Below are 24,798 nucleotides of genomic sequence, written 5' to 3'. Positions count from 1 at the left end.
AATTGTATTTAAATTCACTATGATCAAAGATTGTTTAGGTTTTTGTTTTGTTATGGATGAGAAGCCAGACTGTATTCTGACAAGACTTTCTACAGCTTCAATTCACAGTATTTCAATATATAAGGATTAAAATAATAAAAACACCCACTCTATGGAATTTCCTTAAATTTTCTAGCACTATATTTACTTGATTGCCTGAGACTTGAGTATGAGCTTCTCAGTTTCACATTTAAAATTCTTTGTGGACAAGCAACTGTCTTTGCTGCTTCCTAAAGTGAGGTGAACCAACTGATCTCAGTTACAAAACTATCATCTTCTTTATAGCAAAAGTATTGAGTAGAAGCAATACTAATGTGGTTTCTCTGATGAAAGGATTTATAAGGCTCACAAATAATACAGATCTCCTTTACTTAACTTCTCTGTATCTTTCCTAACTCTACACTACAAAGTACATGACATCTATCTTCAACAATTGGCATGAGCCTGCAGAAGAATAATGCAATGCTGTTGATCACGAAGGAAACACGGAAGGAGCATAACAAGTACCTAAATACTCTGAGAGCCCAACAACCACTTGAATACGAAACTTAAAAAGAAGCCGTGCTTTAGGTTGTTTGCTTGGTTTTCAGTTGCACATTTTCTGGAGAGGTTCAATTCAAATTAATTTAATTAATCTAAAAATCTAAACTGTCTAACCCAGTCAAAACAAAAGGACAATTTCAGAAGAAAATGACCCCTCCTAGTTGAGATAATTATTTAGTCATGGGACAGTTTCATATCAAAGAACAACCATATCAAAGAAATAGACTAAATATGTCTCCTTACCTAAATGAGAGAAAATGAAAACTATCCTGGATAATTATCAGAATATAGACTGTAGATTTCATGCCCAGATACAGCACTTATACCTCTCAAGGAGTTACACAGCTAGATTGCTTCATATCAAGGGTCACCACCCTGATTACATGAGGTTGTACCTCAAACCTTCTGAGAGGACACAGGTTCAAGTCTTCTCTCTAGCTTCTTCCATACTAAAGAAGAATGATAACTAGCTAGAAAACTGGCTACACTACACTGGCTACACTCTGTTGAAGTTGGATCAGAGGAAGGAAATTCAAATATCCTTTAGGTAAACCTCTTTCTACTTGTGGTTAAGGAACTTGCCATAAACATGTTGTGAAGCACAGAATATAACTGCAATAATAAATAATAAATATTTATGTCTGCTACAGTCTGCCTTCTTTATTCATAGCCTACTCTTTATGTTTGGGTTTTAAGAACAGCAATCAGCTGAGGGAAGTTTCTGTTTAGTCTTCAGAGTCATTGGAAATTCCAGCATTGGAACTTACCTAAGCTGTAAATGAAAATGCTAATTCTTAATGTTCATAGTGTATTAGAGAAGACAGAAAAATTTAGGGGACGTGTTAAAAGAATTCAGACCTCTCTTCTTTTGATTATGGCCTAGCATGAAGATTAAAAGAGATGCCATTCTTACAAAGAAGAGGGCACTTTCCCTAGAAACCTGAAACACCACATCCCTGTGCTCTACAGATGAGAATTTGAGTATATCTAGAAACTCGTCTTTGAGTCATACTACTAAGATACAAAACACACTTTACATTACCATTATGTCAAAATGCAATGATACAAACCAGTGAGAATTGATACTCGTGTGCCTAAAAATGAAATATGAAATTGCACTGTGAAGCATTAGCCCCTATAGCATTGCTCATGACTATGTGGAATTACCAATGGACAGTTTAAAAAGTTTAGTCTGCATTTTGTACTTATACCATAAATGGGGGAAAAAAGTCCTACACGTACTCTGCTTTTATTCACCATAAATTATTAACTTAGAGCTAAAATTTCATTGTCTTAAAAATATTCAAAGACTCAAAACATTTTGCAGTGTATGTTAAAACAGTGCCAAAAAATTCAGATCCACCTTGATTTTCCATAGCTTGCCTCACACATTGAAAGACTGCAGGAAGCACCATATGCAGTGATTTGTTACTTTGGACATGCACCTATCAGTGCATTTTGCAGTATAACATGTTCTGACAGACATGACACTTTCTGTGCGATTGAACACAGCTGCTGAGCAATAATCTTGAAGAAAACTCCTGTGAATTACGCAGAAAAGCAACACAAAAAGGGCATTCTTATTTGTGATCTGGTAAACTAAATTAATACGTTCTACATATTTCATTTATGCCTAAAACCTAATGTTTAAATTACCATTTATTGTTACTAAAAATATTTTTAATTCTATTAGTATAGATACTGAAAGCTTAGGTATTTTATATCCTACCTCTGAAATATGTTTGAAAGAGGAGAATTAGCATAGATAAATACACAAATATGAAAGCTGGCATTGTTGCAACAGATTTAAACATAAAGAGAAAAAAATGTATTGCATCTTGTTTGCTTTTAACTCCTTTTAAATACATAAAAGGGATGTTTACTGGTGAAATATCTTCTCTGTTACAAAAGAACTTTTTTTTTCTCTCGTTTTTTGCTCTTTCTTCCCCATAAACTGAAAAAATGTTATTTCAATTATTTCAAATACTTTGTCACATTATATTTTGGTTTAAAGGTGATGCATATATAAGTAACTCATGCCAAAACCATGTGATGATACTGCTGCCCAAGAGGGTCTGTTGGCTACTTTGGCTGACAGAAGTTCATTCAAATTCATAACTATTTCACTAAGCTTTTTTTTTTTTCTTTCTGATCCCCATAATAATCCTTCTGCTGAGAAATATACAAAATCTATTTTTGTTAAAGATGTAATTTCAAATGTTTTATCTACATTATGGGAGGATATGACAATTCTTGACACGTTCCTTGAAAACTGTGGGAGTTGAGAAGAAAACTCAACTCAAGAATAAGGCAGAGATATTGCTGTTTCAAGATTATTCACCAGATGTGAAACACTGTTTACTGGAAGTATAAACACCAACTTTCCTGGCACTAAAATGTCAGACACCCGCCCAATATACAACATATACCAGGGCCAAACATTCTCTTCAAGCCTCTCCTTCAGAAAAGCATTTCTTGGCTGTATGAAATCAGTTCAGGATTGCCCTAAGTATTACTATTGACATCGGATGCATCCAAAAAAATGCAAATGAGTCCTTTTTTAAATATTACACGTCAAAGGAAGTGAATGTTAAGCATTTTAGATCTTTCAAGATCTTTAGTACTTATTCCCTTCTTAGCAGGGTGAACTGATTATGGGTGCACATGCACACACACAGAGATTATGTTGTTATAATTCTTTAATTTAAGCCAATTCAGCAAACAATCAGATTTTTAACTGATATTTGGGAGAAAACAAATTTCTGATAAAGAATACGGAATCAGTTTACAGTGCTGTGGATTTGCCCATTCAAATTCTCAAAAATCTCCACTTGAACAAGTCAAGTAATTTTTAAGAATTAAGTCTTTTTTTTTTTCTTTTCAGTCCAAGCAGTATTATGTTAACTAATATACTTGAAATGTATCTCTACATCTGCCCAAAGTAACATAAAACAACTAATCAGAAATGCTTTTGAATAATAATCAGTTATGGTAAGCTGACTTTTTCCCACTTAAGTTGTTTAGCTATAATGCTCAAATACAAAACAAAATCTCTATAGAAAGTCCCACAACTGATACGAAGGCCCCCAGTTTCCTAAATGCACAAGCATGTAAATGGGCAAATGTTTATATGCTCAGGGGAGATCTCATCACTCTCTACAACTACCTGAAAGGAGGTTGTAGCCAGGTGAGGATTGGTCTCTTTTCCCAGGCAGCTATCAGTAGGACAAGAGGGCATGATCTTAAGCTCTGCCAGGAGAGGTTTAGGTTAGATATTAGGAAGAAATTATTTACAGAGAGGGTAATCAGGCATTGGAATGGGCTGCCCGGAAAAGTGGTGGATTCTCCATCCCTGGAGGTTTTTAAGATGAGATTGGATGTCTCATCTTAAAAACACGGGCACTAGACCATTTAGGGCCATGGTCTAGTAACCGTGGTGGTAGTGGATCAAGGGTTGGACTTGATGATCTGAGATGTCCTTTCCAACCTGGCTGATTCTATGACTCTGTGTATTCTTGACGAATATTATCATGAGAGATGATATCTGATGTGTAATGTACACATCCACACCACTAAGTTAATTCCCTCATAGATGGAGCCTAGGAATCTGGTTTGAAACTAAGCCAAGCTGAAAACATGACAGCTGAAGGCTGAAGCTACAGTATGAAGTATTATCATTCCCTCAGTGGGAAAAAACTACAGGTAGAACAACATGTGTCTTACTCTACAGACATTATAAGCTTATGCCAAAGCACTCACCCAGGAATTAAAGCTCACTTTCCAGTACAGATAATCAAGAAGTATAATACCAAGCTTAAAGTCTCTACATAAAAATTTCCAATAAATACTGCAAATTATTTTAATTCATAGAAGAAATCAGACTCTTCAGAAGAACTTTTGAGTTTGTGTATAAACAGGACTAATGCATCGAAATCAGTCATGGAATATAAATAAATAATCACTACCACTAATTTTATGCTTAGAAGTAGTTACTGAACCCTTTAACAGTGCTGCACCTTCAAGTGCCATTGTAGGACAATTTTTTCAGAAACACATTGTTTTAACAGACTTTTTAACTTATAAAAGATTGACAAATTATTAAGATACATTTTAACAAATGACAAGCATCTCTTTATTGTAATACCGCTCAAGCCTGTAGGGAGATTTTAAATTGGTACAACACATTGGTTAGAGGTATTTCTATCGCTGTGTTTACAAACCAGCTGCAATGGGGGAGGAATGCTGGCATCTAACTTCTACTAGCATATGAGTTAGTAAGAAAAGTGCCAGGGTAGCCATAAGAAGGCCACTACAGAATACAAGCAAAAAACAGACTACTCTGAGTACCGTTTATAACTATTTATAGCATACGCTATTCACGCCCATAGCAGGTTTACAACTAGAGCTCCTTCTATACTTCCTTACAACTTTTAAGAAATTGCCTTTGTTAACTTGACATTTATAAAACAGTGCTAAATGTCAGCAAGGTATACCACCTCTTCTCCGCTTGATTTTCCAAAGTTATCAAATTGAAAATCGTATTAACTTAAAAAATAACTTTCCCAAGTCTCTGTAGACAAAACAAAGAAGACACTATAATTCTGGAAAATTAATATAATTAACCTAATTTCATACTGCGTGAGGAAAGAAATTTAGAAATTAGAAATCAGTCAGAAAGTGAGAATTAGATGGACGAGAACTGTTAGCTTTACAACTTAGAAAAGCAGGCACTATTTTCCAAGTGTTAGGTCGATGAGTCCAAGTTTCTTACAGCATTTATTGTGGCCTCAGTCCAGACTGAACTCAACAGGAATCCTTCCATTGACTTCAATACACTTTGGATCAGCAACTATACTGTCACGTTTTTATATAATTTTTGTCAACTAGGAATAATAAAGTAACTCAGATTAGCCTGTCTGAAATTCTAGAAGTCTTTATTATTGGTTCAATTAGAGCACCAATCTCATATTTATCTTCTGAACAGCAATTAACTCTGCTATAAACGTAGTATGGAATGAATCTAATTAAAATAACCTGTCAGTCAGAATGAAGATAACCCAGGTTGCAAACTAAGTCTGCTAAAATAAATACACCTAAAATGAACCTAAAAGTTATACTTGACAGAAAAACCTGCATTCAGTCTAAAAAATGTGTCTGAGTTTACAGCAACCACAATGTAATAAATGAATGATTGCTGAAAGTATTACCCAGTCAAAGCTGTCATCTTCCCTTCCTCAAGTGGGAACAAGACTAACAACATCCGTTACAGTAGCTCCAGCACTCAGAAAGTCATCAGCAAGACTGCCCTGTCTACTGCAACAGTTCAGAAATTAGAAGAAGGAATCAGGATACAATAATGAAAAAGCTAATTCAATTAACCAAACCTTCTTGCAAACAATTGATGATGAATGGCATATGCCTACCATAGTCAGTTGCGTATGCATAAAAATCCCACCCTAGCCAAGTAGCAATTTTGCTTCATACATAAATGTATTGAGAGGTAAAAGCCAGAAAAAAGAAATAAGGTATTTTTTTGAGACCACAAGACATCATCGGCAGAGAAAATGTTAGTCTGTATATCTGTTATGACTGTAATGCTGACACTTTTGAAAAGCAGGACAGCAGAGTTCAGCTCCCACTATCAAGGCATCTCAGACTAATGGAAAAGCATGAATATCAGATCTGAAACTAAGAATTTTGATAGACTCACGCAACCAGTTTCTTGAGTCTCCTGATCTCTTTTATCTTAAAAACTGAGAGGAAATAATTTCTTCTTTATATACTACTTGCAAAGAGAGTGGTCCTTTACAGAAGTGCCAAATTTAAGGCAATATAAAATCTGAATGAGTATCTAGTACTCTATGGGACATTTCCATAAATAATAAATTCACACAACACATGATCTTTTGAGCACCAGAAACATGACAGCATCTTTCTAATCTACCAGGAGATAGAAATACAATAATTAGACTAGTTGCATAAAAAAAATAAAGTAACACTTTCAGAAAGAAATTTTTTTACAAGGCCTATTGTATAGATACATAACAGAGTTTTTAGGTTTGTTTTAATCTGAAGCATTTCATAACTCAGTATGTAAATGTAAATATAAAATACAAATGTTGAGTAAATGTCATCTTAATAACTATAACTGGTACAAACCAACATAACATTAACATACAGTGCATCAAGCAAAACATTACATGACACAGAGAGGAAATTAATAACAAAAAAACCTTTGATCTTCATAGTACTATATAACTACATCAGGAATCTTCTTTCTTTGGTTCCTATAAATCTCAGCAGGGCTTTAGATACAGTAGAATTACATTAACTTTAGGTTTCCTTCCCAAACATACAGGATATGTGGCTATACCAGTTTATTTTCAGGATTTCTGCTTTACGAATAAAATACTGCAACTTCTGCTGTATCTTGCAGTGTACCTTGAACATACTTCAAAAAGAATTCTGGTATCATTACCTAGCATAAAACACAGATTCTTCCAGAGAATGCATTGACCTAGATCTGGCATTCCTGATGCAGTTAGGAAAGATCAACAGACAAACTAGCAGTATAGGCATAACAGCGGGAGTCAGGTCAGAAGCTGAAAGCAGTGATATGTTGCTATCGCTGGCACAAATGAGGCCACATCTGAGGTCTTGTGATGTGACCTAAATATTGAGGGCAAACTCTACCATTTTAAGTGTTTGCAGCTGTATTTCTGAAAAATATGATTTCTGGAGAGTAAACATGAGCAGTTGCAAATGCTCAGACATATTACTTATGGCAGGAGAGCATATGCTAGGCTTAGAAGAGTGCTATAAATGTCCTGCCAGCTATACCCGCAAGCACTCACTTCAGAGTTCCCATCTGCATAATTGTAAACACAAGGAGCTTCCACTGAAACCAAACTCTGACAAAACTCTACCTATGTCAAAAAAGGAAGTCAGGCTGAAATTAAGTTTAAATAAATCTTGATTTATTCTATACTTTAAACCGTTGGCCCCTCAAAAAAAAAAAAAAAAAGTGTATTGAAGTCATTTATCAAAACAGCTTGTCATCAGTAAGATAGATAACTAGCCACTAAAGTATTCAAGTAACAGCATGGCCTTTTTTTTGTCATAAGCAAAATGAGCTTGATTACTACCTTTGCTAAATGCTTTTTAAATTATTCTGTTCATACTGTCATGTTACTCTTACACAGAGTGGGTGGAACTGGGATGGCCTGCTTAACTGAAGCTCCAAATAGTACTACTAGGGAAAACAACCACATGACTTGGATTTATTTACTTAGCTTTACAACCTACGTTTTCCTGTTTATAACTTTGGGGATTAATAAGAGTAATAATATACCAGAAAGTATTCTGCCCAAAAAATAATCACACCTCTCAAAGACTAGAGGCAAAAGGAGTTCAGTTGGTGCTCCATCCTAATCAGCTGCCCCTTAGACGTTGTCTCATGATGCATTCATTTCACAGCCATGCTCTTCTTACTTGCTAAAGCAAGAGGGATCATAAGATGGCTATTTCATAAGATGGCTATTTCTAAAAAGATCAGCTCAGCAAATTAGGCTATGTCTAACACTAATGTGGCTGAATAGAAGAAATAGACTATCTGCAGATATGTTTCTGTGGGTGGGATATCCATGCAACCTGCTCAGCTATTCCAGGGCCACTAACCTTGCATGTGGCTGGTTAGTGATACAGTCACACAGTTTCCACAGTACTGTGGAATCCAAGGCCTGTCTTGGGCTTAGGCAGCCTATCTGTCTATCACAGGGAGGGCAGAGAGCACAGCAGAATTGAATCCTTCTCTTCCACATCAGTGCCATAACTCTTAGGGGTATCCCTCCAGAGAAGATCACACCGAATTCCACAGAAGAGAAGCCGAGAGGAGTTGCTTACATGTTATGGATCAATTCAACTGTACATATTATGTTCCTCAGTGTACACACTGGAAGAACAACAGGAACAATGGAAGCAGTAAGTTGCATAAGACATCTCTCATAGCCCTCAACAACCCATCCCACTTTCCAATGTATGAAAGTCAATCACCCTCTTGAACAGGGGAGCCCATATATCCAACAGCTGAGGATAACTTGTTTTCCACAGCCCAAACACACAGTTTTACCACAAAATTGCCACACAGAAATGGCCTTTGCTCCCCCCACCCCGGGCTCTAAATAGATGGGAGAACTATGTTTACACATTCAGTCTGGTGCTACACCAGCAACAGAGCAGGGCTGACTCAATGTCTTACATTTCCTACTGTTTACCTTGAGGCAATTTCATGGTCAGCATGTAGACGTTCTTCTCTTCAGAACCTCCACTGATTATAAATGAAGCATACAATGCAATCTGACTTGCTCTTTTAGGATTGTTTAAATCTTTTGTAGTTGCTTACACATTGGAAGTCTCCCTCTGTATTACTTTTTGATTTTCAAAGATTTCATAGTAATTTTTATGTCTTAGGTCTGCCACTTCACTTCTCCTTAAAGCAAAATTATGGGACTTATGTGCTTACACTGCTGTTTAAAATGTTATATTTTGAAGTATTTATATTAATTTTAAACCAAAATGTATTTCTTTAGTAGTTACAGGTCATACTTAACCAATGCTATCAAATCAGAAAGAGGGTCAGAAATGCCTTTTTTGGTTTTGTTTTTGTTTTTTTTTTAATGAAAAGAGACAAAACAAGGCTAGGGACAATAACAGAGTTCATTTTTATCTTAACACGTTTGTTATAGTGTACTAACCAAAAGTATACCAAAACCTCTTCAGTTGTATTGTGTGATTTTTAATTTCAGTCTTTTTTACATATGATGATAGCACAGACTGTAAAAGGTTAAAACACCTCACAGTTATTTGGAGCAGAAAAAGGAGGAAAAAAATAAGACCATGGGAGAAAATATATGTGTTTTCTACTTAAGCCAATCAAGTAGGAAGAAAGTATCTTGGGAATGATTTCCCAGCACTTCACAGTCTACTCATAGAGTTTCAGAAAGTTTTTTGTGAATGCATATTAAATTTAAATGAAAGAGTTTGAGAATTTCTCGGCTGGAAGTGTTTTTCCTAGTTATCAAAACTCCTTACCAGCTCTCAGTACCACGTAACACGTACTGCCTCTCTTTTACATACCACAAAATTTCTGTTGAATGTATAAAGCTGTATCTCCTCCTCTTAAAATTCAAAATGTAGCAGTGTTTTACCAACTGAGCTCCGTTTACTGCTACTGGCCTACAGAAGGATTACTGATAGTTTGAAGACAGCTGGCTGTCTCTCAGCACTCAAAGCTCTCAGTTATTTCTACAGATATCTTGGCTCATCTGCTTCAAGCAGCCTGCTGGCCTTAAAGAGAGAAACAAGGAAACAAGGAGGGCAAAGCCAAGCTATCAGATATAAAGAGGAGGAAAAATAAGCCCTGAGGAGCTGCCCAAATATCAGTAGAAGAACAGTCTTTCTAAATAAGCAAAACAAAACTGCAAAAGCATGGCCCCCAGCTAAGCCAAGAAGAACAGACATACAGGTAATATGGACAGTATGACAAGATATAAGGAAGTAAAAGACCAATAAAGCTGGACAAAGGAAAGGGGGAAATAGACAGTGTAAAAAATAAACTTTCTAAGTGCCATTAACAAGTGTATAGAAGAAGATAGACCATGTTGCAGAAATGAGAGTTAAAATCATCCAGAATCTTTTCTTGTGTAAGTAATTATTAAAATCCACCTATATCATAATATCAACAGGAAAGAAGTCAATAATGAGATAATTGTATAACATATATACATATAAGTATATATAAAAGCAATATAGTTAAGAATCCTTTCTTTTAAGGCGTCTTTGATTTTAAGGGTTTCTTTGTTTCTTTTAATAAAATCAAATCTAAAGATGAACAGCAGAAAATGAACAAGCACAACCAATTCAAATCAATATGAATGAAACATGAAGTATGACAGCCATTAATTTAAAAAACCCTCAAAACCCAAAAACCCTAATAAATCAGTACATAAGGATATGTCAGAAATTGAATCACTTACAGGCTCTCCTCGATGTCCTTCTAGGCCTGGAGATCCAGGCTGCCCAACTTCTCCCTTTAAAATAATAATAAAAAAAAAAAATTAAGAAAAAAATTTCCTTTGCATTATGAAAACAATTATTTCAAATAGTAAATTATTATTTTTAATATAATTAAAATTACAAACGAATACACAATATCAAGGTTTCAGCAAATAAACATATATTGAAAACAGTTTAAAGTGCAGTAAAAAGTGTTGTCAATCCAATATTCCCTCATGCTGTGTACAACAGAGAGCTGTCATATAGTTTGCAAAAAGAGATGAGAGACAATTGTCTTTTCAATCAGAACAGCAATTTCTGGTTGAAGAAATGCATAAAACATTAATAAACTGCTACTGTCTAATTGTTAGTACAACTAATATATGGAAAAATATTTCAAACGTCTTTAGAATACAGCAATACCAGAAATTATCAAATCTTTATGACGTTACTCAAAATACATATGATACTATTCTGACAATTTGAAGAACAATTCCAGAAATAAAAGCACATAAAATAAATGCAAAGAACAATTAAATATATAAAAAATAATCTCAAAATATTTAACTTAAAATTATAAAAAGAGGACTGTAAGTAACAATGGGTAGCATCTGGGTTTCAAGGCATGCTTTTTTCACATTCTTTCCTGGAATGAATATTGTAAAAAAAACAGGAAAGCTCCAACAGAAATTTCCTTCAAAGACAGCATGTTTGTTACTGCTCTGAATTTGATTATAGGCCCAGAATGAAACAATGTTTTATAGCAAGCAGATGTTAAAGTCAAGCTGACAAAATATTTCAATGAAGAATACAGCTTCTGTTAGCTATCTTATAAAACGAATAAAAACTAATGAGTATGTCATAATTTTTGTACAGTAATTTTTTTTACAGAAAATGTCTTTCAGTTTAAATATACACACGTTCACACAACCAATATACTGAATTCTCTGTATATTTTTTACAGGCATAAAAACAGATCAAAGTACTCTCCAAATTCATCCATTAGCAACATAATGCTTCATTCTAAATGGCCACCAGTGATAGGTAAAATTTTATGCTAATGTTATGTTGACTGTGACTTCTACCTGTCCATGTTATCAAATAGTGTAGAAGAAAAAAATCAATACCTAATTATTTTTTTCTGTGTTCTATATTATCAGAAAAGGAATTCCTCCTCCACCGATATCTCTGTGTACAGTGTGCGTGTGTAGATACATATATATAAAAAGGATGATTCGTTTGACGTAAATTTATGAAAGCTAACTAAGCTCCTTTCACAGACAACAGTCGTCTAGTTTGGACAATTATTGGAGGACTGATTCAGCTGATCACCCACCAGAAGCTGAATTCCACTGGCCACACACAGACATTTGGTCATATTTGAGACACCCAAGGGTGTCTTGTCTAGGATTCTACTTCCTAGAAAGGCACTGGCTTTCCACAGGACTTATGTCATACTTTTCAGTTCCCTTAGGATGCTTTGGACACTAATACAGTTCAAATGCACCACAGGCTTTTTAAGTACACAACTAAATTGGTACCTATGAGTCTGCCTTCTTTGACTCCTCTGACATTATCACTTAGACCTGCATTGACTTCAGGGGCAACGCAGGTAGCTCATATGTCCATGGACGCAAACTTAGCTGAGTGTTTTAAGAATGTCTGTTCAATTGTCTTTGCTGGACATATTTGCAAGAGTCAGAGATATGTTTATATTCATAAAGAAAATTTGTAGGCATGTATCAATGGGATTTGAAGACGAAAATTAAATTAATGTAAGAGTATTTAAAACTAAACCAAGCAACAAATAAAGTTCTTTAGTATTGTAGAAATAATCTGCTCTTGGTTGCTGAAGTTAACTTAAGAAAAATGAGCAATGAGAATTTTTTTCCCATAATTAAGATTTACAACTTTTACTAATGCATTTTAGTGTGGTAAATGTAAGGGCACTTAAAAAAACATAAAGTTACTCCATTACCTTTTAGCACAGTCTAATTAGGCCTTCCAAGAACAACAAATGAAATAGGAAATACTGAGTTTATCTGAGTTTATTACTTGAGTTTATTCATAAAAGTTAAATTTTATACATACTTTCTAAAAGCTCTTATTTTAGACGTGTTCTGCTAATAAATCTTTGAATCGCAGGATGCCCAGTTATACATGGAAGTTGGGCGATTTTCCGGATAACAGTGCTGTAGTGTTGCATGTAAGTGATAACTCGTCCCTTTAGCTTTGAATTAAGACACCTACATATGCTATTCTATCCAAAGTTGTCTAGGGACATGTAAGGGCACTAAAACCCCATTACAGCGAACAAAGGCTTGATTTAGCTACCAAATCACAAATGATGGGTGCTAATTGAGGTGTTACAGGGCAGCCAAAGCTTCTACACTGGGCTGAGAGGTACCGCCTAGAGGAGACCTACGTCCTTCTAAAATGGCACTTACACATCACCTGGGCTACGCAAAGAGAAGGAAATAGGACTGAAAACTTATTAGTGAGGTCACAAAAGTTGTAGCAGTTACCAGTCAGTAGCTTAGTGACTTTAGAAGCTGCATTTATTATATTTACTAAGAGCTTCACTCAGTTGTCACCACACAGATGAAAACATTCAAGGACGGAACAAGGTGAACAGCTGCACAGTCTCCACAGAGGTTACCAAGACCTAGCTGAGCAACCTGGTATGGATTCAGCGCTGTCCCATTTGTGAGCAGGAGGCTAGTCCACCAGATGACCAAAATTCCCCTCCAGCCTGCGAGGAGGAGCCTGGAATCCTACTGGATCCACCTTGTTGGCAGCTACTGCCTGAAGGGTTTAGGTCTCCATAGGTCTTGCACCGCATCTCCCTGCTGCAGCAGATGTCACAGATATGCCAACTGCATCCCCAACTGCTCTAGACAGGCATGGTCATGAAATGGAAAACTCAGATCTTCAACTAAAGCAATAGAAATTTAGACAAATGCACTTTAAAGTACACTTGTACTTTTTGACACTAAAGTAACATTACTCTGAAGCAGCCCTAAATACTTACCTTATTACTATGAAAAATATTATAGGGAAAAAGCTGCTATTTAAAAGCTTCTTTAAGTCAATTCAACTGAACATATACATTGCATATTATTAATTTTTCCCCTGTGAAATTAAAACTGATACGGCTAAAGTCCACGTTTTCACAAATTAGAAAAGTGCAAACAACAGTTTGGCAAGAAAAACATCCAGTGAGCTCACAAACTGTGAATGAATGAATGGCCAGTCTTCGCGAACGAAGAACTGGGGAAGGTCTTTCCACCTTCCAGCCTGCGCATTGGATTTTTTAGGGGAGACACAGTGTGCGCGGAACTGAGCCCACCCTTTAATCCTGAGGTTCATCTGCCAGGGCCAAGCAACCTTGGACGGTGGTAGCGAGGTCCTCAGGATGTAGATGGATTGCCTTATGGGCTAACGAGCTCCATCTGCCCGGGGAGGGGCCCTGACCGGGACTCGAACCCGGGTCTCTGCGGTGACAGTGCAGTGTCTTTCCCCTAGACCACCAGGGGCTCCCTCACAAACTGTGATACATTATAGAAACATCAGATCCTTTAGTCTTCTTTAGAGTAGACAGATACTCAGTCAACTTGAAAAACTGTTCTGAATTCAATATAAAGGTCATTGCACAGGGAAGAGAATATGAACACAAACATCCAATACTGAAAGTGCTTTCCCCTAACTTTCCTGAAACTCCCTTCAAAACCAATTAAGTTCTACAGTGTATGCTTGTTTATAAATCTCATTAACAGATTCACAGATTTAGATAAACACAAAAGGATAAGGAAGGCAAAGTATAAACAATCTCTAAGGATGATTAATACACTCTTAATAAAAGATTTGCCCCTGCTCACAAAGCAACTGAAAAGAATGAAATCTGCTCACTGCTGCAGTAAACTTCTGCATTTCCTAGTACCACATTGTTTTAATTTCCAGTTATTCTTCACAGAATAAACTGGGTTTATTTAGACCAATAGCAATGCTATTGAAGACTTTGGCAAGGTATGAATATATGTTTCTACCTACCTTGAAACCAGGACTTCCCGGTAATCCATCTTTCCCATTTCTGCCAGGGTCTCCCTGTAGGAACAGTTACCAGTGATCAGTAGGTGAATTAACAAGCAAAAGATAAAGACAAATTGTCTTAAAAAAACTTACTGATCGGCCAGGCATCCCTGGAAACCCCATATCACCTTTCTCTCCTTTTGAACCCTGAGAATAACAGCAAACGGAAAGTAAGTTATGCTCATTGTTTATGCTGCAAATTCAGTATATATAACCTGTAATTAATGCATGTTATTTCTAATTTTGAAAATGTACAGGGAGATCTGTTTCTTTCTCAGCACAGGCAGCTGTCAATTAAAAACTACCCCATTACAGAAACGTAAATATATTTGAAAATATAGAAATGCTAACACAGACTCTCTTTCAAATTGCTTAAAACTCTAGAGCCATAAACACATGAAAAAAATACAAAGGCAGATGAAAATGTAACTTTTAACTTTGGATGGCCAAAATACGCTCCCTGCTTTATAAAAATGACAGATTAAAATATCTCTCTTCGTGGCCACTATCAGCCTCACTCCTTTTGTGTGCTCCTCTCCTCACTCCCCTTACTACCCTCCCTTGCTCCTGTTTGGTTATACATACGTATCTGTGTATTAAAAAGTACAGACCTGTTTGTAATATGATTACTACATATACCCCACAGATGGTGTGTTACCCCACAGACACTCTTGTAAAGAACGGAGAGCTGTTGTGGACTGACTACCCCAGCCTGTTCCCCATTCCCCATCCCATTAAGGATGGAAGTTGAGCCTGGGAAAAAGGCTCAACTGGGAGAGGTGTTTTAGTTTTTGTCTTTGTTTCTTACTACCCAAATTTATTTTACTTGTAATTAAATTAAATTAATTTTCCCCAAATTGACAGTAACTGGCAGGTGATCTCCCTTATCTGGACCCACTAGCTTTTCCATCTTATTTTCTCCCACTGTACTGCTGAGAAGGAGGAATGAGAGAGTGGCTGGGGGGACATCAGGCAGCTAGACAAGGTCATCCCATCACAGATACCAATAACATTTTGCTTTAACTTGTAATTACAAGTTCACTTGCCTTTTTTCCATATATTCCTGGCTCTCCTTGATCTCCTTTAGGACCCCTTTCTCCCTAGACAAAAAGTGTGTGAACAAGTTAATATTTAAAACAGAAGTAGCTATATAAAGATACATATATGAAGTATACACATATTGCAGACTCAAAATAAAGCAGGAAGAGCTCCATACAACATAAAAAATATGCCCAAGACAGTAAATGCAAAAACTGAATTTTCCAAGCTCTCCTAGGGGTAGAAACTCAAAATGCCAAGCTGAGGCAATCCACAGCTTGCAGGCTTAATGTTTCCACTTTTTATGGAAGGTATTTTGTAATTCTTGTTGTTTTAATATAGGTAGGAACCTAAGTGAATATTCAGTTCCTTGAAATGTGATGCACTTTTTTGAAGACCTTATTTGAAAAGTTTAAAGCACAAATTTAGAAAAACTAAGAAATATATGCAGTTGAATGCTAACATAGAAGAAAAAAAGATATCGTTGATGACATTTTAGGGAACACACACATGAACTAAACCTGCTGGGATAGACCAGAACTATCCTTCAAAATGCTGTCACCCAAATTTAACATCTTAAAGAAAATCATATAATTATTTTTATTTTTGACATATTATTTGTGATGAAGAAGGTTCGAAGTAGAAGTAAAATCAAATTAATATAAAATCCCATAGAGCAGAATAAAAATGAAAAAAGAGGTGGTTTCTTCTGTTTGGTATCGATGTAATGAAGTCCCATGCATGTATCCTCCCTAAATTTCAGCATCATATCCATTAATTTTATGTGGGTCATCAAATACACTAACAGTATTCTATACAGATTTATTTTCCCCCTAAATTAAACCATAGAGCAACTTGAAACACGAGCATATTGTAACAAGATATATTTAATTTCAACCTTTGGTGCTGGCATCCCATGTAATCCAGGAAAACCAGGTAGTCCACTGTCACCCTAAAAGAGCAAACATATTTTAAATTCTTGTATCTGAAAATTTGTAATGTACTATAGCAACATTCATATCCACATGATCAACAAAGAGTAGAAAGATGTCATGTACCACCATATCAACCTCATAACATTCTATGATGATTGGCGAGAGTTTATCTTCAAACAAGATTCAGTACATAAAAGAAAAAAAATTTAAAACAATAATTAAATGTTAGAATAAATTTGACTGTAATTTCTGAATAAATCTTATGGGGGTTCAAAAGTAGTAATTTAGCTTCAACAAGACGAAAAAAAGCTTTGAAAATCTCTGTAGGAGCTGTGATAATTCTACCATCCATTCCTAATTCCCAAAAAAGTAAACTCCATAAATCTGTAATGGCTTTGCTTCGACCTGTTGCTGAAAATATCAAAGACCTACTGACCTTATCAAATTTCTCACCAGCTTACTCTGGATGAGTGAAGTATTAAAAAAAAAAAAAGGAATTAAGTACCTTCTTTAAAAAACAAACAAAATAAAACTGAAACAGACTGATATAAAACAACTTTGGCACTTGGACAAACGAGTTCTAATTTCTGTGAAAGACAGAAGACACTTTGGTAGAAGCAGCTGGCAAGTGAAAAGACAAGGCAAATCATCAGTTCTTTTTATTGTTTTCAGAAGTGTTGGATATCAGGAATTCCGAACTTTTGCTGGTACTGTTGGTACTGAAGATATTTAACTGACAATTTGTCTGCAAGCTCCTTTGAGCAATTACAACAAAAGCATAAATTATAACTTGTCAGTACCTGACTTGAAGCAATAAAACCAAGCTTTGTTGCTGGACAAAATCTACTTCACACAGGACAAACAGCAAATCACAAAATCATTTTTGATCAATCAAAATGTTTTTTCTCTGTTTTTTTCTAACTCTATATTAAACAATACAATTCAATTTGTTTTATCTATTTCAATCCAAAAGAAAGAATAGTAAACTATATAATATATAATACATAATATTTCAAGTTCTAAGACAAAGGTTAACCATGACAACATATCTCAGTGCTATTTATCAAAGCCATTCATGTCTAAGCAGATATGGAGAGTTCTGTCATATATTCACAGAAGACAGGAACACAACCACCCAAATGATAGCTTATGGGTTATGATATCAAAATATCTCTTAACAAATAAATATTGAAAACAGGTGGGACAGAATTCAAAAAATTAGCGAAGTTTATAAAATAAACACTTTGTGCATCCACTGCTTCTTAATGAAAAAGATCAGAGTTTCAATTTCTACTCAGAAATGGTGACTCAATTATTGGATAAACTAAAACACTTGGAAACAGTTCTAAATTAGTTGCTACAGAAACTTTAGAAGTAATGGGATGAAATTAAGAGATGAAAATTTGGGCTGAATCTCCAGGAAAAACATTCTAATGGCAAGACCTATTTTACAATGGAAAAGTTTTCTGAAACAGTGGTGGAAGCCCTATTTCTTGGCACATTTTAAACAAGGCTGGACTGAGCAATAGGAAATATTCTATCTGTCTCAACACTGCAGTGCCAGGAGAACAGATTTTTTCATCAGCAGTATCTTAATTTCTACACATGGTCCAATACTGACTGATTGACTAGATTAACATCAAAAATCAACTAGATTGAGATGACTATAGCAGAGAAAACATAAGCACATTCTTCAGCCCTAATCATGCATTTGAGAATTCTGCTGAACAATGAATCTAGGGACTTGTTTTTATTATTGGGAACCTCAGAAAGAAATTCTAAGACCTGCTGGGAAAACAAGTGTTTGTTTTACAGAAAAGGCTTTTAAGTTTTAATAAACCAAAACCAAAATCATTTTTATCACAATCAACTTAGAACTTTTCTAAACATAGGGCAAAAATTTGTGCCTGGATATTTACACATCAGTGAAACTTAGCAATGCCAATGGCCAGTTTATTCTTTGTGCATACAGAAGATGCAGAGTCAAGTTTATCCTATCAGAAAGGAGTTATATATAAGCTTCCACATCTGTTTGTAGCTCCAAGCTACTGGCTACACCTCAGCTAGAATTTTCCGCAAAAAGCTTTGGTTTCAATTAGTTAGTGTTTTCTGATAAAAAGTGCCATCGAAAAATTCCTACCTAGGTCATCTGGATGCTTACTTAAAGAGAAAAAGGGTGAAAAGAGTTAAAAAGAAACCATGCTGACAGAAGTCTGTATTGTGCTTCCAGGTATCCAGATTTAGATATGCTTTCTAAATATATGTTATTCAGTCCAATAAAGTTGCTACTGGCAGTGCTAAAACCTATATGACCTTTATTAAATAAAGCAGACCAGATTCAGAATTTAATTTAGGATTCTTAATCCTTCCTTATTACCCTTCTAATAAGCAATTCTCACAGAAGCTTCATCTGAAAATACTGATACTATTAACTGATACTATTACTCTTGTTTGTTTTTTTGTTTTTTTTTTTTACCTTTGCCCCATCTTGTCCTGGCTCTCCCTTGATACCTGGCAAGCCACGGGGTCCCTAAAGTGAGAAAAAAATGAAAACCAGCTCAAATACTAATTCAATTTGATATAGAATAAGACACAGAAATGTAATACAACATGACCCAGGGACCAATGTGTCAGTTGGCTGATTACAACATTTCTGTAATTGGACACAAAGGCAGAACTAAGCATGAAATGCATCCAGTACGTATGAATATGGCACACCATCATAACCTATGACTCAGGAGTACTGAAACTACTTTTTGTTCTAATCAGGGACAAAAGGAATGTCACAGAGGCTGTACTAGCCCAGTGATGTCCCCTTCAAATGTCCATCAGACAGCCTGCACGTATGCCATGTTGCAGGCTTGCTCCTGGCCCCAGCATTCTCTCAGATGTTTAATTCAACAGATTAGTAAATCCTTTACTATCAACCAGACTGGATCGTGCCACAAGTAAAATACAGCACTGGTTTCCAACAACTGTCTCAGTAAGGACTACTAAATCAATACAAAAAAGAAAGAAAATGAATTCTACTCCATCAGACTGGGCTTTATGTGAAACTTCTTTTTGGACGTGTGCATTGAGGGTAATCTGTCTCCATGATAATACTACAGATCACTGTTAGTGATTCATAGAAAAACTGAAGGAACTACTCTTTGGCTTCTGGAACAGGACAAAAATGTCTAAGCTGCAACTGAGCCCATCTTCTACAGGCCTTATCTAGCACTGCTTAAATCTGCCAGTCTAATTGTCAGTCTACCTTCAAACCCCAAAGCCATGTGAATTCCAAAGCAATTCACTCATGGATGGCCCCTGATTTCATGACATCACTTGAGCCCTTTTCGATTCCCTGCCTCAAATCTCAATGAAAAACAATCGATATTGAGAGAGACTTGGCAGGATTTGTCTCAGATCTAGTCTCAAAATCTAGGAATGAAACGGAAACTTACTTGAATCCCTGGAGTTCCTGGGATACCTGGAGTTCCTGCTGATCCCTGATATCCCTAAGGAAAAGAACCAAAACTCATGACTTTTTAAAAGTCATATATAAAAATTTCAAAACACCTATTTAAAGAAAAAAACAATCCTCCTGCTTACCAGAGAACTGTTGTCACAGCCCTGTCATTGTAGGTCACAAATTTTAGCAACTGCTATCACAATCATACATTTGGGATTTACTCTTCAGATACAGATATGAAAGCTTTTGAAAGCTGAAGTTCCAGCCTCCAGACTTTAGTTAAAATCAGTTATTTTAGAACTGTTACACAAAAGCATAACAAACATATTGTTTTATTTTCAATTGGGGAAAAAAAAGAAAAAAGAAATTAATCCACGTATGTTGACACATTTTTTTCTCTCTCTCAAGAAAAATAGCTGAAAATGTCAGGATTTTTAAAGGCTTACTCCTCGTTGCAGAAACAAGCTTTAACAAATAAGGTATGTTCTTATGCAGCTAATACATTATGCAGCTAGTTTTGCAATATCTCTAAATAATAAAAATTCCATTCTAAACACTAAGCACTTAGCTATGAACTTGAAGGTATATAACAGACTATGCAAATACAAAAAATAATTAGAATGACCAGGACTATGAAAAGAAATACTAAATAATTCATAAGTTTAAAAGAGAATTTCAGGAATGCTTTACTAGAAATCAACATTGGCAGAACAAGAGAACCTCTACAGAATCCAAGATATATGTCTAAGTTTTGGTAGACTTGATTCAATTACTACAGCAAAGATAGTCAGCTTTTATACAAAATGAACAAGTGCTTTAAAGAATCTTTAAGAGAGGAAAGTTACTGAAGAATAAAAATTTCACATAGCTCCACTAAAAACATGTCATTCCAATGGAGAAAATGAGCTACCAAGAGGGATTTTTATGACAAAACATTCAAAATAAGAGGAGAAATTGCTCTATAAAACTCTGAGGCTATTTGGCTCAGACATTTCAACATGCAGACAAAACTAAATTTGATAAATCCCATTAAATGGACTATCCAATTTCAAATACCCAGAATCTGATCTTTATTTGAACTGAGAGAACTAATAATCCTATTTCTAAATGAGTTTCAGTCTTAAAAACTTAGCACAAAATTTAATGGAGGGATTACCACACCGGTAAAAAGGAGCTAATAGAACCTTTTCAATACAAGGAAGGCAACATGTATGTCTGATATCTTCTTTAAATCAGTCAGAGCTTCCTAGGAATAATAAAAATAGCTAAAATTATTTGCTGGGTTAGATACGAGAGAGTCCTTGCTGTGCCCTCTTCCCAAAAGACATTTGAGCAGACGCCCGATGAGCCAGCTGGTAATGTTTAGTATGGAAGTAAACAGAATTCTAGGTCTCTGTCATACACAGATCCTCTATAAGTGCTCAAGGCAGTTCTAGCAAAATCAGCTTAAATTTTAAACGGTATAGTATACCCAGATTGCTTATAGGCCTCCCAGGTAGCTGAAATAATTCACCAACCAAAAAAACGCCTTTAAAAGTTGATCAGTTTTTTTCCTTCTGGAAAAAAAAAAAAGGCAAAAGGTTTGTATGGCTCTCCGTAGGATATAATTTTATATAAATAAAACTATTTCATATTTTACATCTCTGCAGTGCAATTTCCCTTCTCCCTCTAACTGAGAAGGGGAAGAGGTAGAGGAGTACAATTTCCTGGCTGAACTGAATTTCAAAATTCACCACATGAATAGAGGATGGCAGAAGAGTTTTCAGCTTACAAAACTGCATATTTAGCTCAGAGCTACATATTGTAATGTGATTTCAACACAAATCAAACACATTGTCAGTGTGTTCTGTTAATAAAAAGCTGGAACAGAGGAGATTCAAAAGGAAATTTGCAGAAAGTCACAAAAATGAGAATCAGTGTCTCGTAAAAATCACATAACAATTGTTTGGACATGGTAAAAACACCTTCCATAAAAAGAAAACTGGATTTCATAAAAACTGAGCATGAATTTGTATCACTACTCTTTTTGCAGTAAGGATTATCAATCTTTATGCTAATGCCTTCAAATTTTTTGCACTAAAGTCAACTCAAATCCTCTTTCCCTAACCACAAAGCCCTCAGTAGGAGTACCTATGTGACATACATATGCTGCAAGAACAGCAGTACCATAGTTGCCACTTTATGAAAAAGGGACAGAAGTGAAAATTCCCATTTCACTTGATGCTGCTGAGTTCAGGACTGAAGGTTCACTTTCAAATACGGTGAAAGCACTAAATTTGCCACCAAAAATAATACTTTTTATCTGGGCTTAGTCTTCTCTCATGAACTGCTCAAAGATACACAAATAGTGTGAGAAGTATTATAGTTAACTCTGAATTTGATATCAATTTTGAATCCAGTTGCCTAAACATAGGCAGCACCTGCCATTTGAGATTCCTTAGACATGCACCAGTGGCAGAAGACAGTGGCATAAAATATTTGCCCACTGTCTTGCAGTGTGGGCAAAACAAAACACCTTGCAGCATAAAAATCCTATACTTGCTGAGTAACATGATAATTTAGACACCCTGTGTCTCTGTACCCATCCAAAGAGTAAATGTACATGTCTTAAAGTGAATCCCACCTGTAATGTTTCACCAATATCGTCAATCAGTATTACACCACAGCACTTTGTTTATATTCTCATTCATTATTTTATATCAGCTCAACTGAAACCAGGATTGTACAAAATCTCCTTCTCAGTTTGTTGCATGTAGGAACAGTACTGATCTATTTCTAGTGTCTGAAAATCCATACTTGAATTAAGTGTTTTAGGTTTTCTCTGAGAAGTTTTTCTATCATCTTATTTTTTTGCCTCAGGTCTTTTCCTTTTCTCAAGGAGCATTTTTCTGACATCTTCTCTAACACCTCACTATGCCTGTATTCATCTGGTTACTGCTTTTCCTTTTCCTGCCCCTTTGGACATGTGGATCAGTCAAGTGGTCCTCTTCAGCATGTCTGTTTGGAGCCTGTGCCTTACTCCTTTCTCTGGAACTTTCTTAAGCAGTGGTAACTCAGGAGCTCAGAATAAGAGTCATCTCCTCTCTCCTCCCTCTGTTAAACCCTGTAGAAGGACTTCTTGTGGCATTTACTTCTGCAGTGAAGCCCACACTGAAGTGAAAACGAAGCATGAGATCACAAAGGTAGCTAAAGCAAGCTTTTACTTTCCAACAAAAATTTGGGGGTGATTCCTGATCAAACATTTATTATCATGTGAACATTATTACGGGAAAAGTAAAGAAAAAGGTTTTCATTGGCTTGTATATTGCTTTTTTTGGGTTTTCCTTGTTTGATCTGTTTATTATTTCTCCATTTCATTACACTTTCTCCTGTTAGCTACTCCATCATCTGCCAAGGCTTTTATAACTCAGAGCCCTTACCAGTATATTTTACATGAGCATGATGTTCTCAAATACCTGAGAGGAAAACAAGATCCATCAAGATCATTAAACAAAATGTAATAAATCCCGTTTAAAAGTTCCTGAGTTTCAGAGCGTTGGGAAGTGAGATGATGCACCAAGGGAGTATAACTTCCTGCTCACTGCCTAGTTGTTCATCCTTATCATATCATCTGCCTTTGGCTACTGCTGTCTGAACTATACAGCTGTAGGCAGCACAAGTTAGCATCAGGCATTGCTCTGATTTCTAAGGAGTAGGTCTCAGGGAAGCCACTACACTACATTACCATATTAGAATGGAGCAATTGTATTTCCTCCAATAACAACAAGGTCACAGTTTTACTGAGGAATATGTATTTTTCTGGAATCGAAAGCAGCATTTTATGGATGAATTATCAACTATGTCTACAAAATTTTCCTGAGAAAAGTAGCTGCAGAGTTTAGAACTCTGTAATCATGCAATAGCACAGCGAATTCTATGTATACATAAAAATATTATCCATTTTTATTCCAAAAGCACTGTTGGTTTGGCCTTCAGTTGGTCACCAAATATTAAACTCTAGGTAGTACAGCTGTAGTAAAGTACTATAGTTTTTTTAAAAATATATTGGAATGATCAGAAATTACTTATTATGTGAGGCTTTGATACCTTATGAACTTTCTATCTGCATATATCAGTCTCATCAGATTATTTTTAAACTGCTTATTGCTTGTAGATACTGCAAAGACAAGGCAAATAGTTCCAAACTTTCATGAATGAAACTAGATGGAATACTGGAAAATTGCGCAGATTTTCCAGTTGTATGGTACACAGTTCAAAACTGACAAATAAGTAGGGTTTGTTTAATTTCCTTGAGCAGACTGATAACCTGTCACCTCTATTAACCACAAGTGATCACTGCAGACTCTGATCATTTATTTTTCCACTTGATTTTTTCTCCAGTACATACAAAGTATCCTTTGGAATAAAAAGTGGCTTTGTGACCACACAGTCAGGCTGCTGAGCACTTTCAGGGACAGCAATCACTCCAACTGCTTCTTCTGGATGAATAATGTCCATTAAAATAAGTTTGAGTTGAGATTCAAATAGTATTTTTATCCTTCCACTTACCTACTAGTGCTTTTCTCTTGACTAAACATTTTAACAATTTCAGGTTCTGAATTACAATTTTGATTGTAAAAAATGTATTTTCATTAAGTATTATGCTTC

At 35.7% G+C, this 24,798-nt stretch overlaps 1 protein-coding gene across 1 annotated transcript in view; it reads right to left on the bottom strand.

The window, feature by feature from the left end:
- Positions 1 to 24,798, bottom strand: part of COL21A1 (collagen type XXI alpha 1 chain) — a gene marked incomplete at its 3' end in the record, with an annotated part of 55,778 nt that overhangs the window by 14,702 nt on the left and 16,278 nt on the right. The window contains exons 10-16 of the mRNA XM_027888658.1: positions 20,144 to 20,197; positions 19,174 to 19,227; positions 16,661 to 16,714; positions 15,771 to 15,824; positions 14,818 to 14,871; positions 14,686 to 14,739; positions 10,617 to 10,670 (exon numbers count right to left, since the gene is read on the bottom strand). Of these exons, the coding sequence (XP_027744459.1) occupies positions 10,617 to 10,670; positions 14,686 to 14,739; positions 14,818 to 14,871; positions 15,771 to 15,824; positions 16,661 to 16,714; positions 19,174 to 19,227; positions 20,144 to 20,197 (378 nt within the window). The remainder of the gene's footprint in view (positions 1 to 10,616; positions 10,671 to 14,685; positions 14,740 to 14,817; positions 14,872 to 15,770; positions 15,825 to 16,660; positions 16,715 to 19,173; positions 19,228 to 20,143; positions 20,198 to 24,798) is intronic.

This window comes from Empidonax traillii, unplaced genomic scaffold (genome assembly GCF_003031625.1).
Source record: "Empidonax traillii isolate 1590-97213 ecotype Southwest subspecies unplaced genomic scaffold, ASM303162v1 scaffold243:size714344, whole genome shotgun sequence".
Taxonomy (NCBI): Eukaryota; Metazoa; Chordata; class Aves; order Passeriformes; family Tyrannidae; genus Empidonax; species Empidonax traillii.
The sequence above is the reverse complement of the archived record's forward strand: the minus strand, read 5'-3'. Positions and strand labels throughout refer to the sequence as shown.